The sequence below is a fragment of the Sciurus carolinensis genome, chromosome 3 (genome assembly GCF_902686445.1).
Source record: "Sciurus carolinensis chromosome 3, mSciCar1.2, whole genome shotgun sequence".
NCBI classification, from domain to species: Eukaryota; Metazoa; Chordata; class Mammalia; order Rodentia; family Sciuridae; genus Sciurus; species Sciurus carolinensis.
Window position 1 is genome coordinate 14436539 of NC_062215.1, and position 19280 is coordinate 14455818.

The window sequence follows — 19280 nt, forward strand, 5'->3', positions numbered from 1 at the left end:
CAGCATCTGCTTATCAGAGAAAGCATTGGGCCTTTGATTTTGGGAGATTGGCTTATTTCACTTAGCATGATTATTCTTTAGTTTCATCCATTTACCTGCAAATGCCATAATTTGGGATTTAAGGCTGAGTAATATTCCATCATGTATGTGTACCACATTTTCTTTATCCATTCATATGTTGAAGGGCACCTAGGTTGGTTCCATACAGATCTAGATTTTTGATTATCAAAAACATACCAAATTACTCCTCATCACTAATTAGCCTTCCAACCTAGCAGTGTCTCAGCAATGTCTAGTCCAAATTGACACCTGCATCCAAAGTCAAGCTTGGTTTCAGTGTGCTGAGTACCACAGTGTTCATGATGTTCACATGGAATTGAATGTGTGTTTGCTCTGCTTTACTAATGCAAGTTTTTCTCCACCAGGGATGGATGAATGAGATTTACAACTATGATCCAGAAACTTACCATGCAACTCTGACACATTCTGTCTTTGTTCGACTTGAGGGTGGAACCTTAAGACTTTCAAAGCCCAATAAAAACATATCCAGGAGGGCGAGCTACAATGAAACAAAACCTGAGGTCACCTACATCAGCCAGAAGATCTATGACCTCTCTGACAGCAAGGTAAGCCCAAATGATTTGGGAAGCAGAGTATAACTGAGTGAAAAGCATTTGGAGTCTTGATTGCTTCACTACATCCTTCTCCCTAAAAAGGTTTTGTTTTTTGTTATTTAAGGTCTGGTATACTTTAGGACAGTACCTCTCAAATTTTAATGCATTTACAAATTACCCAGGCACCTTTGAAAATGTAGATTCTGGTTCAGCAACTTTGGGTGGGGCCTGAGAGCCTGTATTTTTATAGGCTCTCAGGTGGTAATCGTGCTGCAGGTTCATGGCTCACACCTTGAGAAGCAAGGACATCCTGCACTCAGAATTCTGACTTGAAAAGCTAATTCTTAGCTGGGCATCATGGTGCACACTTGTAATCCCATCTGTTCAGGAGGCTGAGGCAGGAAGTTTGCAAGTTCAAGGCCAGCCTAGGCAATTTAGCAAGACCCTTCTCAAAATAAAATGCGAAGGGCTGGGGATGCAAGCTCAATAGTAGAGTGCTTGCTGGCTGGCATTCGAGACCCTGGGTTTGATCCCCAGAGCTTAAAAAAAAAAAAATTCAGTCAAATGAAAACCTATGTGTAGTAGTACGAGGGTACTAACAATGAGTGAAAGTTCTGTAGAATGTGAACATTGTGCATCGTGAATAGGCAAAATAACTATTTTGATAAAGTATATTCTATTGTGAGAAATGTAAATTATTACTCCAGAAAGCCATAGTTTCTATTCTTACAATTCATCTGAATGATCTTTTAAGTTTCCCCAAAATGACAAAAATACTGAATGTAGTTTTTATAAAAGTTTATTCTTGAATTGATACACAGCATTGACTTGAGCTTTCCATATAGATTGATTTATTTTTTTCCCAACTTAGATTTCACACAAGGTTATTAAAGTTGATTGATAGCCAAACTTGGTAGATAATAATCAGCTTAACATTACTTACTTCTACTCCCTGAAAATTATAGGTATTTGTAAATCTTGAGGAGTAAAAAGTAATTTCTAAAAATTTATTCCAGTCCCTATAGTCATGTTGTAGACAGGTAGTGAAAATTATTTCATATTCTTCATTTTAGTAAAAAATTATACAAGGCTTGCATTTATGCTGTGTATAATATTAATACACTATGTAGCCACTCTTTAGCTTATAAATCATCATTTCCCTTTCTCTCTAGATTTATCTTGTACCTAAAAGTTTGGCTCGCAAACGAATCTGGAATAAAAAGTACCCCATTTGTATTGAGCTTGGTCGGCAAGATGACTTTATGTCTAAGACTCAGACTGATAAGGAAACTTCGGAAGAGAAGCCACCAGCTGAGAGAGAAGACCCTAAGGGAAGCGAGGACACTAAAAAGCCACCCCACCCTCAAGAGGGAACAAGATCTGGCCAGCGAGATCAGATACTTTATCTGTTCGGGAGAACTGGCCGAGAAAAAGAGGAGTGGTTTAGGAGATTTATTCTGGCATCTAAGCTGAAGTCGGACCTCAAAAAGCCACCCGGTGTCTCTGGAAATAAACAAGGTAATGCATTTGTGCAAAGTGCACTTGCAATTTTAAAGGGCCTGTAGGGAGGTTGGGAAAGATTACCCAGGCAGACAGGAAGAAAGCCTACCCTGAATTGATTACTCTCTGCTATCTGAAAGGTGTTCTCAAGACTCATGTGCCTTTTTGACGGATCACTACAATCCTTTGTGCTCAGTTGTTTCACCAGTGATAGGTTCATTTGCAAGTGTATGTGGTTAGCCTTTGGTAGGTCCCGGGGGCATTTTATTTCTTATGTACATATTGTGATGTTCTGAGAGAATCAGCAATGGGAAATACAAGTTATAAGACAGCAGGTGAGGATTGGGGGTGTAACTTAGTGAAAGAGTGTGCACTTAGCATGCACAAAGCCCTGGTTTTGATTCTGTAGGTATACACATAACACACACAACAAACAAAACAAACCAGGTGAGCCTGGCTCTGGTGCTCCTAAACCCTCAACCTGTGCTCCAAGCCTGTGATCACCATAGAAATGCAGGCTCCATTGTTCCTGCTGACCATTCAGGTGGGATCCTGGTCATTCAAACAAGTAACTATGTGGTACTACTACTCTGTTCAGCTCTGGCTGGGCTTGGTACTGCAGGAGACAAAACTGTCAGTTCAGGTGCTTGCTCATTAGACTAAACTGGTTCACATGAATCAGATGTTTGCAAATTACTGTGAACATGGTGCAGTCAGTAATTGTGGGATGTCAGAGGACAAAATCAGTATGGGCATTATTAGGGAAAGCTTTCTAGGTTGGAGTAAGACTAGAGTGGAGCCACTCTGGAACTTTCTCTGACAAGGATTTGTGTCCATTGGGGAATCTGTGGCTCACACAGGTCTCAAATATGGCTTCAGGTTGCTTTGTTTGTTTCTGGGAGCCAATCTGGGTCCTTACCCAGCACACGTGCTTCAACACTAGCTTCTACCCAGACCCAGAGGAGCTAAGATCCCAGAAGTCCCTTGGAAACACCTTAAGCACTAAAAATCAAGGTGAATAGGGAGCTAACTGGATATATTCATTTTCTAGGTCTGCCAGAACAAAGTACCACAAACTGGGTGGCTTAAAACTATAACATTTATTTTTTCATAGTACTAGAAACTAGAAGTTCAAAAATGAGGTGTTACCAGCGCTGTGCTCCCTCTGAGACTACACAGAATCCTTTCTTGCTTCTTTCTAGCATTGTTGGTGGCTGTCCATCCCTGGCTTGCAGTTACATCCTTCCAAACCCCTTCTCTATCATCACATAATGTTTCTATGTGTCTCTTCTCCTTTTAATAAGGACACCAGTCATGTTGGATAAAAAGTCCTTCTCCCTCCAGTATGACTTCATTATAACAAATTCTGTCTACAGTGACCCTGTTTCTAAATAAGGTCATATTCTGAGGCACTGGGGGTTAGAATATCAACATATATTTCAGGGAACACAGTTCAACCAATAACACTGAATTAAAGAAGACTGACATGGGTGAGAGCCCTCAGCACCAGCCCTGCTCAGCTCTCCTGATGAGTCTGACCGAGTAGCCACCAGCCCATGTTGCTTTTGAGCCCTTGAAATGTGACCAGTCCAAAATGAGATTCTCTAAGTGTAAGATGTGCACTGGATTTCAGTGTTTTAGTCCAAAGCATAATGTGAAATACCTCATTAAAGTATTTTTATATTGGTGACTTGTTGAAATGATAGAATTATAGAAATATTGGATCAAATAAAATATATTCAAATTAATTTCATTTGCTTATTTTTACCTTTTTAATGTGTCTATCAGAAGGTTTAAAATTGTGTATGTGGTTCACATTAGTGGCTCCCATTGTATTTCTGCTGGGAGTGTCGTAGTCCACTGGCCTAAGCACTGAAGCTGAGAATCAAGCAGTTCCCAGGGGTGTGTGAGACCACCCAGAAACACTGCCCTAGGTGCTCAGGGGCCTCCCAGAGCAGCCTCCAAAGCAGCATGTTATTTATAGATTTAGCTAAAGCATTTGATTATTTCCAATAAGTTTGTATTTTTGGAAATCTGCTGTAAGCTCCCAGACTTCCACTCAGCACAACGAACCTAATGGTAAGAGGCAGGGATGTGGGAAAGCCCTTAGCACTCTCACTCAGACTGAAGCCAGCAAGGCTACATTTTCACACCACTAAAAATGCATTGTTAGTCTGGGTTGCCTGTAAAAGCTATGAATTGAGATATTTATGATAAATTTAAGCCACCCAAAATGTGATGCAACTAGTAGCAAAGGTAAATTGGTGAGGCCTGTGCTGTTCTTCAAAGCCGTGTCTGAACCAGTGTCTATGCACGGATGACTTGTCAGCTGTGATGGTGTGGCTGGTGCCAAGGCCAGGCACCTCTCCCAATACCAAGATGACAGGAGACATTCTGCTGCCTCACCCAGCCCTGTCTTCTTCCTCACAGATGCTGTCACTGAAGTCATAGGTTTCTCTAGCAACCTGGACTTGGATGTTTGAGGGGATCTTGATATAGTGCAGGTTCAGACTCAGGAGGCTTGGGGTGGAACTGGGAACTGCATGTCTCAGGGCAGGAAATGGCTCCAGGAGGAGCAGGAGTAGGGTTGCCAGGCACAATCCCAGCGTCATGTCATCAAGGGCCATCATCCATGAGATGCTCCGAGCAGCAATGACTCCTGTGCTCTCTGCCATTCTAGGGAAGGGTGACATTAGCTTGAAGAGGCTACTCAGTGAGCAGTGAATGACAACCAAGTCATGGAACACTGTTTTCTTTCTTGCCCTGTGTCCTTTGGGCTCAACGTGGAGTGATGTGTCGTTGTTCTCCGGTCCTGTTTATTGTCATCTTTTTTTTTTTCCTTTTTCTTTTTAAATTATTAACTAAATTCTAGACTTTAGGTTTCATTGGGTTTTCCACTGAACTCCTTTTTCCCTTCTAAGTTCCAATCTAGGATACCACATTATGTTTAGTTTTTATCAATTTTTAAATGTTTTTGGTGTACCTTTTTTTCCCTTTATGCTATTGTTTAAACATACAAATTCAATTTATACAGAAAATCTTTGTAGTGGTATTATAGAGTTTATAGTTTATTTTTCCATAAGTTCATACATAAAATGATAGAATAAATCTATAAGATAGCTCATTCCAACCTTTAAAAATAATGCTGCACCTTGCCCATGCCTGTAATCCCAGTGGCTTGGGAGGCTGAGGCAGGAGGATCGTGAGTTCAAAGTTAGCCTCAGCAATTTAGCGATGCTGTAAGCAACTCAGCGGGACCCTGTCTCTAAATAAAATATATAAAAAGGGCTGGGGATATGGCTCAGTGGTAAAGCGCACCCTAGGTTCAATCCCCAGTAGCAAAAACAAACAAACAAAAACCAAAAAAATAAAAAATAAAAATAATGTTGGTGAGCACAGTGGTGCCAGCCTGTAATCCCAGCTACTGGGGAGGCGGAAGCAGGCGGATCACAAATTTGAGGCTAGCCTGAGAACTTACCAAGACCCTGCCTCACAATAAAAAAGTGTTGAGAATGTAGCTCAGTGGTAGAGTGCCTGAGTTCAGTACTCTACCGAAAAACAAATAAAGTTACTTGTTAAAATGATGTGAGGATAATCAAGATTATAAAAATTTTAATTTGAGGTAAAATCTCAAATAATCAGTACCGAAAATTATCTAGCTAAACTATAAATTAAGAAATGCCTGGCATAACTCTTTTTGTGACTCTGGGGAGCTGCAGTTCACATGGCTGGAACCTCTCCAAAGTAAAGTGATGCGATTTGATTTTTAACCATTCTTCTCTTCGTCTTCCTCTCACAGTAAATCTGAATAAAATTGTTCGCATCAGGCATTTCCATGCTTAAAACCCCTCTCCTGCAACAGATAAGGTTTGAATCCAGGGTTGCTTTTAAGGCCTTTGGCACTTAGTTCTCAGCCTCTCTCTCCACCCCCAGCTCTTGTTCCTCTACCCATGTCCACTGTGTGGGACTCCGCTGAACCTCTCCCTGGTCTCCAAACTGTGCCCTGTCCTTGCTCCTTTTATATGCTGTTCCCTCTCCTGAAATACTGTTCCCTCACCCGAGCCAGGAAAATGGCAACTGTTCCCTCAAGAGACAGCCCAGGTATCTCTGCTGCAATGTCAGAGCCAGGGTCAGAACCTCTGCGTCACACTTGTTAGAGAAGATTATGATTTATCTGCACACATGTGTTCAAGGGCAGGGATTATGCCTTGGTCTTCTCTTTAGTGTTGAATCAGCTCAGAGAAAGTGCTTTATGAATGATTCCTTGAATGGAAGGTGGCATCTCTGGAATTGCCCTGAGCGGTGGATGAACAATTAATTAAATTTCTGCCTACTCTCCTTTGCCCCTGATAGCATCCTCAGGTCCTCCCTGACTTGGGGTGTATCAATGCTATATTTGACCTTTTCCTGAAAGATCACCAGGCACAAGGAAAAGGAACCCACCAGATACATTTCATTGTGGGATTATCTTAGAGAATAATATAAACAGTTTTATATCATTAGAGCAAAAGGCATTTTTCAGGGTCAGAAGTCACCTTGCAAACCTATTTTAAGCAATCACTTGATGACATTTTGGCTGCTTTTCTACTTAACCCAGGAGAGTTTGTGCTTGTGGGTCTGGTTTACTTGATCGTTCCTTTCTTCAATTGTGTTAACAGCTGTCACTTCTTCACTCTAGGGCTTTTGCCCTCCCACAGCAGACACAGCAGTCCCTCGGGGCACCTGACCCACAGTCGCAGCAGCAGCAAAGGCAGTGTGGAGGAGATCATGTCCCAGCCAAAGCAGAAGGAGCTGGTGGGCAGTGTACGGCAGAAGATGCTTCTAGACTACAGTGTGTACATGGGCAGATGTGTGCCGCAGGAAAGCCGAAGCCCCCACAGGAGCCCCGTGCAGAGTGCAGAGAGCAGCCCCACAGCTGGGAAAAAGGTAAAGTTCCATGGGCCAGCGCCTTTCTGCTCTTCTCCCTAAACTCATTTCCTCATGCATAAGGATTGAGCACCTGCTTTGTGCCAGGCCCTGGGAACAGAGTGATGAGCGGGACAGAGAAGGGCCTGCCTGCAGGGAACTTGTGCTCTACTCAGGGAGACAGCTAGAAATGAGCTTCAGGTGGTGACAAGAATTGAAGTCAGATAAGGGGGATGAAAAATGGACCTAACTCAGGACCTCTGAGGAAGTGACCTTTGGGCAGAGGCCTGAGGGCCTGAGGCAGTAAGGTAACAGCAAAACGTGGGAAATGCATTCCAGAGGGCACAAGGCCTCTGGAAGCAAGTACAAAGGCCCCACAGCAGAAATGTGTTGGGAACAGCAGTGAGGCCAGGGTAGCTGAATAGAAGCAAGGGCAAGAGAGGGAGGCAGGGACACTGGAGGGCCAGCAGGGCCTCCTCAGATCTGTTCCAAGGGAAATGGAAGGCCCTAGAGTGTTTGGGCAGGGAGTGACAGTGATCTGATTAATTCTGAAAAGAAAAGTGGCTTTCATGGAGAATTGTCTGTAAGAGAGGAGTGGGTGGAACTGGTGCAGGGGAGGGTGGGCCGAGATGCAGGTGGTAACAACACATGGGTGGGGGATGGCAGGCTGAGGATGCGCGTTGAGGGAGGAGCTGGCTAAATTTGCAGATGGATGTAAGAGGAGGCAGAGGTGACTCCTAGCTTTTGAGCCTGAGCAACTGGGTGATCAGTAGGGAAGGTCAGAGAGGTGATAATAGAGGTCTAGTTCCTCAGTAACCATTGTAGTCTCAAATTCTCAGCTGGGCATGGTGGTGCACACTAATAATCCCAGCAACTCTGGAGCCTGAGGCAGGAGGATCACAAATTTGAGACCAGCTTGGGGAGACCCTGTCTCAAAAACAAAAACAAACTGGGAATCAAATTCTTAAGACTTCTAACTATGTCCAGTGCTTTTGAAGATTTACCATGAGCATGATTTCCAACTTGTAACAAGCTGGACATTAATCATCTAAGGTAAGATCAATAATATAGGCCTCCACATGCCAGACTCAGTTAGGTACTTTAATGGAATTACTCTGATCCTGTGAGCACACTAGATGGAGTTCTTTCCATTTTGTAGATGAAGAAATGAAGCTCAAGAGAATTTAGGTGGCTTAGACTTGCAGCTGCTAAGTGATCAAGCATGCATAACCCGACCTGGGACCCTGAGGCCCTCAACTTGTTGTGACTGTCACATTAGTGGGTCACTCTAAAGTCCAACTGGACTTGAGGCCTCCTGCCTGCACTGTGTCCCACTGCTTTGGGGTGCAGTCTCCACCTATGGAACACTCAGCCTCTTTCTTCTGTTCAGTCCTCGAATTTCTGTCCTTAACAAGGAACATGTTGTGACCTCCTCTTGTGCCTTAGCAGGCCTTGTATGTGGAGGAGGCCATGACCTGACCCATGTGAACTTATCAGTGCAAAAAGACCATGGGCCTCCACTGGCCCTCAGCCCTGCCTCTGCCCTCTGCCCTCTGCCCTAAGTTACCAGCGATAATGAAAGCAGACCTCCCTCTAGGCTCGAGCGGGGTGATCTAACTCTCCTAGAGGTGTCCTGTTTGCCACTGGCAGGTTCTCTCTCCCCCAGATTCTCTTTCTCCCTGGGCCATCAGCTATGTGGACTCTTCAGACCTAGGAAAATCAGGAGAACTGTACACTGACAGGAGAAGATTATTGAATAAAGTGCTTGCTTTTCTCAAATTAAAAAGCAAAACAAACCCTGTTCTAGAGCATTGTTTCCTCTGGGTGTGCTGTGTGTAGTGTTGTGTCACGTGGTCCCCGCCCAGCCCTCTGCCCAGTGTTGCTGGGGGTGGGGTGTGGTCTCTACCCCAAACCTCCTTTCAGCCATTTGGCACTCAGCCCTTAAATACACAGTATTTTTTTTTTTTCCCCTTTTCTAAGTCAGATGGAAATCTTTTAAAACCACATTGCACTTCCTGACCCCCTTAGGCAGAGCAGACAGGGATGATTTCTTTTATTCTTGATAATTTCAAGACTTAGTACAACAAAGGGAAATTTGAAACTGTCTTCGTGCAGGGGCTACTGAGGTCAGAAGGCTCTTTGCCCCCCAGCCTGAGCCACCCCACACTGCAAACTCTGCAGTCTTTTCTTGCATTTCAGTTGACTGGTGTTACCATATGTCTGTCCTAGTTGGTTTTTCCTTGAGTCCTTGTCCCCATCCTCCACCCTAGCTAATTTTTTGGTGGTGGGAGTGGTACTGGGGATTGAACCCAGCAGTGCTCTACCACTGAGCAGCGACATCCCTAATCCACCTCCCTTTTTAAAACAGGGTCTCAACTGAGTTGCCCAGGCTGACCTTGACCTTGGGATTCTCCTGCCTCAGCCTCCTGAGTCTTTGGGATCATAGGCATGTGCCACCACTGTGCCCAGCTCAGCCTAGTTAATTTAATGACTGATGTCTGCCGGGGGCTGAAACCAGAGTCAGAGTGTGCAGGCAGGGATCATTGTCTCTGGGGAAGGTTGTGTGAGCTTTAATGTGAGGCCGCCACATCCACTTGGCCTGCCAGAAGCATGTGAGGACAGTGTCCATGCTCTCGGTGGTCTGGTGATGCAGATGCCCTTGATTCAGGTAAAGGTATTAGTTCTGCTGTCTATTGCTCTGTAACAAATAACCCCAAACATGATGGCTCCAAGCTGTGACATTTATTTTCCTCACAAATTTGCGATTTGGACATGGCTTAGCATACGAGGGCTCCATCTACTTCATGCAGAGTCACCTAGGGAAGCTGCACTAGGGGCTGGAGGATCCACTTCCAGATGGCTCACTCCCATGGAGGGCAAGTAGATGCTAGTAACTGACTAGAACCAACTGGGGCTGAAAGTTGGGGACCTCATTTCCTGTCCATGTGGCCAGGCTTCCTCTAGCATGGTGACTGGGTTCCCAAGGCAAACATGCTTCAAGAAAGAATCAGGCAGAATCTTAAGTGCCTTTTATGACCTGTCTTGGAAAGCAAGGGCCATGTTGATCCTGCTCTGTTAATCAAGGAAAGGGGCATGGGTTCCTCCTATTCCCAAGGGAGAAACAAAACCTGGAAGAGCATGGGGACTAGGAAATATCATTGCATCATTTTTGGTAAATAAGACCACAATCCTACTTTTAAAAAATATATTTTCAGTTGTAGATGAACATGATACCTTTATTTTATTTTATTTATTTATTTCCATGTGGTGCTGAGGATGGAACCCAGTGCCTCCACGTGCTAGGCGAGCGCTCTACCCCTGAGCCGCAACCCCAGCCCCACAGTACTAGTTGTAGAAACTTTCATGCTTTTATTTACAAGTCAGTTGGAAATGCTGGTTTTTTTTTTTTTTTTTTTTTTCTCTTTTGGTGCTAGGGATCCAATCCAGGCCCTCGCACAATTGGTCAGATGCTCTATCTCCCAGGCACATCCCCAGCCCTGGGAATGGGGTGTATTAATGTTGTGATTTGAGCAAATAAAGACCTTTCCCCTATCCTTATTGATTTTTATATTTCTGTTTTTGTTCATTTGAGACATTAACATAATTTTAAAAACAGAGCTTGTACAAAGATGTTTTCAGAAAAGATTCTTTCCTGCTCTGTTCCTTCTGTCCCTCCCTGCCACTCCCACTCACTCCCTGGAGGGAACCGGTCTTCTTAGTCTCTGGTGTATCCATTCTGTATTTCTTATTTCCTCTTCTGCCTTACTCAGGGGGTAGCATAGTATGTGGTATTCTTTTGAACATTTCCTTTTCTGGAAATCACTCTCTCGGTTCATAAAATTTCCCCTCCCCCTTTAGAAACAGCAACAGAGGACTTCTTATCTTGTGTGGATGTATTCAGCCTCTCTCCCATATGGGCTTAGAGGTTATTTCCTATACTTTGCAATTAAAAACGGTGCTGCACTGAATGTGGTGAATTTTTGCTTTTGCTGTTGTGGGTGTGTTTTCAGCATGAATTTTCAGCAGTGGGACTGCAAGGTCAGAAGGCGAATGTACGTTACAGTTTGGCTGGATATTGCTGAGTTCCTCTCCTTAGGGTTGCACGGATGTCCGTTCCCACCAGTGCCCAGCTTCTCCTAGTCTGGCCAAGCATGCACCTTCCAGATGTCGTTAGTGCTCATTCCTCCTGCCAAAGACAGGTTATTTCTTAGGGGTTGTGTTGCTTCTGGTATCATGAGTCCAAGCCAAGGGACTCAAAAGAGGTCAGAGGCACAAAGGAAACTTTGACATTTCCCCAAGGTGCCCCATCACGTCTTCAGTGCTGGCCACCATTGGGTTACTTGCTCAAGATCACATGTCCCCTCTTTCACAGAGAAGGCTTGGGACACAGCTCCAGACTTTGCCCCACCCTCTCCACCCTTTCCTCTCCCCATCCTACTCTCCTGTTGCCTCTCATGGGTCACAGTCAAAGAATCTCTCCCTTAGGGCTCCCGGTTTTGATGGCCATGTCCACATAGTTGGCCCCCTTTCTGTCATATTGCCCAATGCTAAACAAGTTAAACCACTGGTCAGGAGATGAATGAGGTATTATTAGTTCACTGGTACTCAGGATCCAAATCAATGTTAAAAACACCCAGAGATATAACTAGGAACTATGGGCTAGGTTTATATTAATCAATATTAAAACTTTATTGGCAGCTATTCTTACTCATAACAATTAAAAAAAAAAAAGTTCAGGGAGTTGAAGCAATGTTAGAGTTGTTAAGCCCAAAATTTCAATTATATAGTATCACTATTTGGTTGGGGAGGGGATCGAAGTAATAATTCAGGAAACAAAGAAACTAAAAACATGATCCAGGCATGGTGGCACACACCCGTAATCCCAGCAATTTGGGAGGCTGAGGCAGGAGGATCACAAATTCAAAGCCAGCCTCAGCAACTTAGTGAGGCTCTAAGCAACTCTGTGAGATCATCTCTAATAAAATATTAAAAAGGACTGGGGATGTGGTTCAGTGGTTAAGCGCACCTGGGTTCAATCCCTAGTACCAAAAAAAAAAAAAAAAAAAAAAAGTGTAAAAGTCAAATAGTGGGGGAGTATTTCCACTAGTGTGTGTGTCAGAAAGTGACACCCCACAGGCCAACTGCACTTGCTCAGGGGACCAAGGCTATTGATTCTGTGTACCCTGGAGTGGCCTGCCTGGAAGAGAGGATAGTGGAGGGGCAGGAATTGCCCTCCTCCAGTTGGGAAATGCCAGTGTGGATCACCAAAGTCATTTCTATTCTTTTTTGGCGGAAGGTTTTAGGAAATGTTAGAGGTAGTATAAGTTGCCCCAGCATAGAGTCATGTCCTCTTTACTCTAGGTTGCACTCATTCGCCAGTGTCAATGAGCTGGATCACAAGCTCGGCACTATCAGATGAAAATTCTACCAGCAAATAAGAATCAGATTAAAACTAGGAAATCTATCATGGACACAGCAGTTTTTCAAGGCTTCTCTTTTTCCTCTTTTCAGATCTTAAAAGTGGAAATGGGGGGCTGGGGCCATAGCTCATGGAGTGCTTGGCTCACACTCAAACGGGACTGGGTTTGATCCTCAGCACCACATAAAAATAAATAAAAAGGTATAAAAATTTTTTTAAAAGAGATATTTTTTAAAAAAAGTGGAAATGGGAAATGCTTATCTGATAATAAGTAAAAAATATGAAGTCAGCCAGATGTGATGGCACACGGTTGTAATCCCAGAGGCTCAGGAGGCTGAGGCAGGAGGATCACAAGTTCAAAGCCAGCCTCAGCACCGTAGGCCCTTGTCTCAAAGAACAAAAAAGGACTGGGACTACGCCTCAGTGGTTAAGCACTCCTGGGTTCAATCCCCGGTGTCAAAAAATAAAACAAAAAAGAAGTATTACATCCAGTTTTAAAATAAAATTTATAAAGGAGACGGAGTGCCAAAACAAATTGACAGGACAAAGAATGGTCTCGGTCCCTTTCTCTCTCTTTCTCTCTCTCTCTGTCTCTCACTGGGGATTGAACCTGGTGTGCTTTACTACTGAGTCACATTCCTAGCCCTTTTAATTTTTAATTTTGAGATAGGGTCTTCCTAAGTTGCTTAGGACCTTGCTAAGTTGCTGAGGCTAACCTCAAACTTGTACTTGTGGTCCTACTACCTCAGCCTCCTGAGTTGCTCACCTCACATTGCCTCAAAAATTGATTCACAATGGACCATAAACCTCAATGTAAGAGCTAAAACTACATGCCTCTAGTAAAGAGGTAAATCTGCTGGGCACAGTGGTGCATGCACACTTGTAATCCCAGCAACTCAGGAGACAGGCAGGAGAATCACAAGTTTGAGGCCAGCCTGGTAATTTAGCAAAACGCTGTCTCAGAATAAAATGAAAAGGGCTAGGCATGTAGCTCAAGGACAGAGTATCCCCAGTTCAACCCCAGTAGTTTGGGGGTAAGGGTGGAGAATAAGTCTTTGTGACTCTTAAGTTAGGTAAAACCTTCTTAGCTGAGACACCAAAAGCAGAAACAGCCAAAGAAAAAATAGGTAAATTGAACTTCATCAAAATTAAAACCTTAACAGTGAAAAGAAGAACATGGGATAGGAAAAAATATTTGTGAATTGCTTTCCTGATGAAGGTCTGAGACCCAAAATATACACAGGAGTGTATAATAATAAAGAGGTGTATCAATAATAATAATAAAGGGTGTATCAATAATAAAGAGGTAAATAACTAAGAAACAGAAAAAGGATCTGAATAGACATTTCTTCAAAAAAGATATGAGAATGACCTATAAGCACACGAGACAGTACTCAGCAGGATTAGTCATCATAACCATGGAAGATGCCACTGGACACCCACTAGGATGGGCATAATGAGAAAGGCAGATAGTAAGTGTTGGGGAAGGTGTGGAGAAGTTGGAGCCACTTGTGCTGCGGTGGGACTGGACTGTAAGATGGTGACACTGTGAACAATAATAGTTGGGTAGTTTCCAAAAAGTTAAACATGGAGTTGATCATATGATCTGTCAGTTCTACTCTTAGATATAAATCTAAGAGAAAACACAAGTTCACATAAAAACTTGTACACAAATGTTCATAGCAGTTTATTCACAGTAACCGAAGTCAGAAACAACCCAAATATCTGTCAACTGACAAATGAATAAAGTGTGGTATATGGATACAATAAAATATTGTGCTATATTAAAAAGAAATGATGTACTGCCACAGCGTGGATAAATCCTGGGAACATTATGCTAATTGAAAGAAGTTGGTCATAAAAGGACATGTATGATTCCATTTATGAGATAAGTCTAGATTAGTTGAATCATAGAGACGATGTTGTTCTGTAGGCTGGTGACAGTGGGGTGGGGTATGGGAGTAAAGTGCCTGCTAATAGACGCGGGGTTCTTTGGAAGATAATGAAAATGTTCCGAAAAACTTGTGATTCTCCTGCCTCTCAGCCTCTCAAGCTGCTGGGATTCAGGCATGTGCCACCACGGGCCCAGCAGCACTCTGTTCTTAAGGTGCATCCATGTTGTTGCATGAGATAGGACATTGTTCCTCTTTAAAAGACTGAATAATATTCCGTTGTATGTATATACCACACTTTGTTTATCCCTTCCTATGTCACTGGGCACCTGAGTGTGTCTACATGATTATTTTGAATAATGGGACTATGAAGGTGGTGCCCACATATCTCTTTGAGACCCTGCTTCCAGTTCTTTGGGATTTATACCAGAATGGCATTGCTGCATCATGTGGTCATTGTGTGTTTAAATGTTTAAGAATTTCCCATACTGTTTTCTACAGCAGCTGTTGAATTATATGCTTTAAATGGATGAATTATATAGTCTGTGAATTATATCTCAATATAGCTGTAAAATAAAAATACAGTACTATATAGCTAGACCCAATTTTGTTTTGAAAAAGAGTTCTGTGTTTTTAAAAGTATTTATACACATTTTTAAAAAGATTGAAAGAAAATATAACAAAGATGTTTTAAATAATTATATCTGGGCAGTGAGATTACAAGTATTTTCTCTAATGAACGTGCATTCTTTTTATAATCAGGGAAAGAAGCAAACAAATGTGGGAGAAGGGTCCTCTCCTGGACCAAGCTGCCACTTGTGACACCTTGTGACAGCTTTGCGGCTGCAGCTGTGTGTGGCCAAACGTAGGAGCAGAGGCACTAAGTAAAAAAGCCGGGCTGCCCAGCCATTTGTAATAGGAAGTGTTACACCACGAAACTGAGCAAATCTGTGTTAGTTTGGTTTCTGAAATTAGTTTTTAATAAAATATATCCTCAGAACTGCTCAGACAGTCTTGATAGCTTTGCTTCAGCCTTGGACCATTGAACTCCAACCCCCGCCCCCCCCCCCCTTCTTTTTTCTTTTTCTTTTTTGCAGCCATCTTTGGGAAGCTACCACTTCTAAAGTATGTATGTAGTTGAAATGGAAATGGCAAAATGAATATTCTCCTCACATCTCTCCCTGCAGCCAAACGGCAGTATTAGGAAGTGTGTGCACATTTGTTCTCTAAGCTCTTAAATTTTTATGACAGCATTGGAAATGAGTTCTCCCAGTAGCCTGTTGAGTCCAGATTTTGTTCATAAAGCTTCTTTGATGCATTGTCAGTGTTGTGCTGCTCTCAGGTTTTCCTTTGTTCCTGGTGCAACTGTGGAGAGAAGCCTGCATTAGAAGCAGGAGCTGTTGAAGAGGAAAATCAACCCACTTGTCAGTTATTTCAGAAATTTTACCACATCATGTGCCATTGGTTTGGACACACATTGTGAAAGAGCCTTTTTTTTTTTTTTTTTTTTTTTACGATTTTATGTAAAATCTGTTTCTGTGAAAATGAAGATTGTAAAGAAAAGCTGATAAAGGGTAGACTGTCTCTTTTAAGGGAAAAAGTAATCCACTTTCTTATATAACTTATAAATCTAGGTAAGAGGTGCAGGGCCTTCTGTGATTAGTAGCTTGGTCCCACCTGAAGAGCTTGAGTGGGCATTGCCCTCAGGTGAGTGCTTTGCTCAGAAGTCTGTGTGGATGATCTGATGGGACTTGAAGATGGCAGCCTTCAAAAAGCTGCACCTAATAGCCATGGACTGAAGTGGTGATGTTTAGATAGAAAGAAAATATTCAAAAAACACGTAGAGTTTGTGGCATGACTGAGTGGTCGCTGATGCAAACTTCTGCCCTTCTGTCTAGGACTTGGTGGTCGCAAATGTCTTGTTTAATGTCCAAATACATGACAGTACTAGAAAATCACTGATAGAATGCTTTACAGACATTAAAGAGTGAGGTAGATTCATTTCTTAAATGGAAGGACCAACATATTCATTTAATATTTTGATGTAGGGAGTGGTATCAGGGTTTGAACTCAGGAACACTCAACCACTGAGCCACATCTCCAGCCCTATTTTGTATTTTTTATTCAGAGACAGGTTCTCACTGAGTTGCTTAGCACCTCGCTGTTGCTGAGGCTGGCTTTGAACTTGAGATCCTCCTGCCTCAGCGTCCTGAGCTGCTAGGATTACAAGTGTGTGCCACCACGCCCCGCAGGGTTTAATATTTTTAAAGTGAGAGTTAACAACATTAACAAGGGACTTAGAAAAACACTCAAATTTGAAGGCTCTTAGAATATATCAGTAACAGGTGATTGAATATGTGAGCAGCACCCTGCCACCACCAAAGAGAGAGATGGCTTAGCAGTGACAAGAGTCATGGACAGATGGGTGCTGAATTGTCCACGTGGCCTATGCCCAGGCTCTGTGTCTGGCCTACCGGGGCCAGCCCCTCAACTCCAGGCTACAGAGCTGTCACGTGCAGGTATGCGACGAAGACCCTGGTGGTTCTCACAGGTAGTCAGAACTGCTGGTGTTGGACCCATGAGCACCGCAGAGCACCGTAGCCTGTGTACACAGCTGTGATATGGGCCCAGAATGGTAGTGCTGGTGCAGATGCACAAGTAGGAGGCACAAGTGTGTGGCAGGACAGATGCATTCATGTAAACCACAGGAGGAGGGCAAAGCGTGAGCATTTCACAGATTTCTACCTTTCTAGATCTTTTGATCTTTACTTTCCAAAGCTGGTGTCTCTATCTGTAATTAGAGACCTCAGCCCAAGGAAAAGTGTCACACCAGAGGACCACTAACTTCTCCTACTCCACCCCCCACAGTCCCATCGCTCACATACTGCTCTCCTCCCTTGAATAGATGCAAGGTTCCCATCTTCTGGGGGTGAATGTGAATGAGGCAGTTGGAGGAGTCTGTCATAGGGCCAGTGTGTGGCCAGCAGTGTGGAAGCTTCCAGGTACTGAGTTCTGTACTTACCACCTGCAGACAACCACTTAAACCTCACATAGGTGTGCCTGCTCTCCCCACCAACACACATACACACCCTTCCTCTGTCTCCTCCTCCTCCTCTTCTCCTTCTCCTCCCTCTTCTTCCTCCTCCTCCCTCTTCCTCCTCCTCCTCTTCTTTTTTCCTCTTTCTTCTTTTTTTTTTGTTTTGGTTTTTGGTATTGGGGACTGAATCCAGGGCCTCACCCATGCTGGGCAAATACTCTACCACTGAACTCTAAATCCAATCCTTCTCCTCCCCTTTATCCCCATGTCTGACCCGTGCCAGGCCAGAGTCCATAGTCTAATGGCTAGCCTAGGAAATTGAAGACAGATTTGCTCACACTGGCCACAGCAAATGTTTCAGACAGATTGTAGAGTGGAGGTAAGGATGGGGGGTTTCACTGGGCTGAGGTTGGGGAAAATAGCTGCCCTGCAGGTACCTGTCTAACCCAGCCTGTGGTCCTTAACCCCACCTCTTCATCCAGGAGAGAGGGCTTCTAAAATTCTTGATGCCACTAACTCAGTGCCTCTGAAGCACCTCCCCCAAATATCTTGACCTTGTAAGGATTAGGCTGAACCTAAGAGTCATGGCCCCTGGGGAACTGAAGACTCCCTGGAGGAGGACCAGCTAGACAAGTACGCATCCAAGCCTCGGCTGAAAAAAATGACATTGGATCAGATATGTCGGTGACACTGTGGGAGGCGGGGCAATGTAGCTAAGCTATTTGTATAGACTAGTAGCTGGTTCTTAGGAGACTGTTGAAAAAGAAAACAGAGGTTTCCATTGTGCTGGCGGCTTTCGTTTCTCCCTTTTCTGTTCACCAGTTAATGTGAGACTTGTAATTTATGGGGAAGAAGTATGTCTCATGCAGTCCCCTGATTCTAAGGGAGGGAACTTCAGAGACTTTATGAAAATAAGCACCTGTCTTATTCTCCAGTTGCCTTCCAGCTAATTTTGGTCCCTTAACTTTTGCCAGTTGCCAGAGGCTCCACCCTCTGAGGAGGAAGAACAGGAAGCCTGGGTGAATGCTTTGCTTGGAAGAATATTTTGGGACTTCTTGGGAGAGAAATACTGGTCGGATCTAGTGTCTAAAAAAATCCAGATGAAACTCAGCAAAATAAAGGTACTGTTTTTCACATAAGAGACTTCTATTTTCCCACTTCTTAATTTGTGGACATTTTGTACTATGTGTCCTAAGTGAAAAATAACTTAGTTTTAAGCATTTAACACATCAACCAGTAAGTTGTTCTCAAACAACACATCAGACCTGGATCACAGTCTGACCTTGATCTTATGACTAAGTGTATCTGGGGACTGATTGAACTATCCTGTTTACTTTATTTCTTGTGTTGCCACATAAAAATTATCCACTCTAGGTGCTAGTCCAGAATTTGTTAGGGAAAATGTGAGTTCCTAAAACTGATTTTTCTTGTATAGTTCTCTTATGTTTGAGTAAGAAACAAATTTAAATTGTCTGTCAGAGCCTGGTCCCAGCCTTGCAGTGGTCCAGGCTACACAGTACACTCAGAGGAAATCCAGACTATTTGAAGACCCCTTCCTAAGCCACGCTGCTTCCGACAGCTGGGAAAGTTAGGAGCCGTGCCTTGGAATGTGTCTGCAGTGGACCTTACTTCTTGGCCAGATGGTACTTTATTTTGGGCTCTCAACTGAAAAAACATTCCTGGTGCTAAGCCAGCCTCTTGGAAGTGAGTTTAAACTGCAAAAGTATTCTTCATGCCGGTCATTAAAGGACACATTTACCAACCAAGAGACCTTCTGGAGGTTCTTTACAAGTATATCTTTGACCTGATGAAGACCCAGCCAAGAAGAGTAACACAGTCTGTAGCTTGTATTAGTGGCTCTAAATTTTTGGAGGGTCTGAATTCTTTTAAGTCATAGATATCGTTGAGAAGCA

The 19280-nt window shown here is 43.4% G+C and overlaps 1 protein-coding gene across 2 annotated transcripts in view; it reads left to right on the plus strand.

Moving 5' to 3' along the window:
• The window catches only part of Tex2 (testis expressed 2), a 105441-nt gene that overhangs the window by 59729 nt on the left and 26432 nt on the right, over window positions 1-19280 (plus strand). For both annotated transcript variants that reach the window (XM_047545068.1, XM_047545069.1), the window contains exons 3-6: window positions 426-626; window positions 1787-2132; window positions 6793-7040; window positions 18342-18488. In XM_047545068.1, coding sequence (XP_047401024.1) covers window positions 426-626; window positions 1787-2132; window positions 6793-7040; window positions 18342-18488 — 942 coding nt within the window. The remainder of the gene's footprint in view (window positions 1-425; window positions 627-1786; window positions 2133-6792; window positions 7041-18341; window positions 18489-19280) is intronic.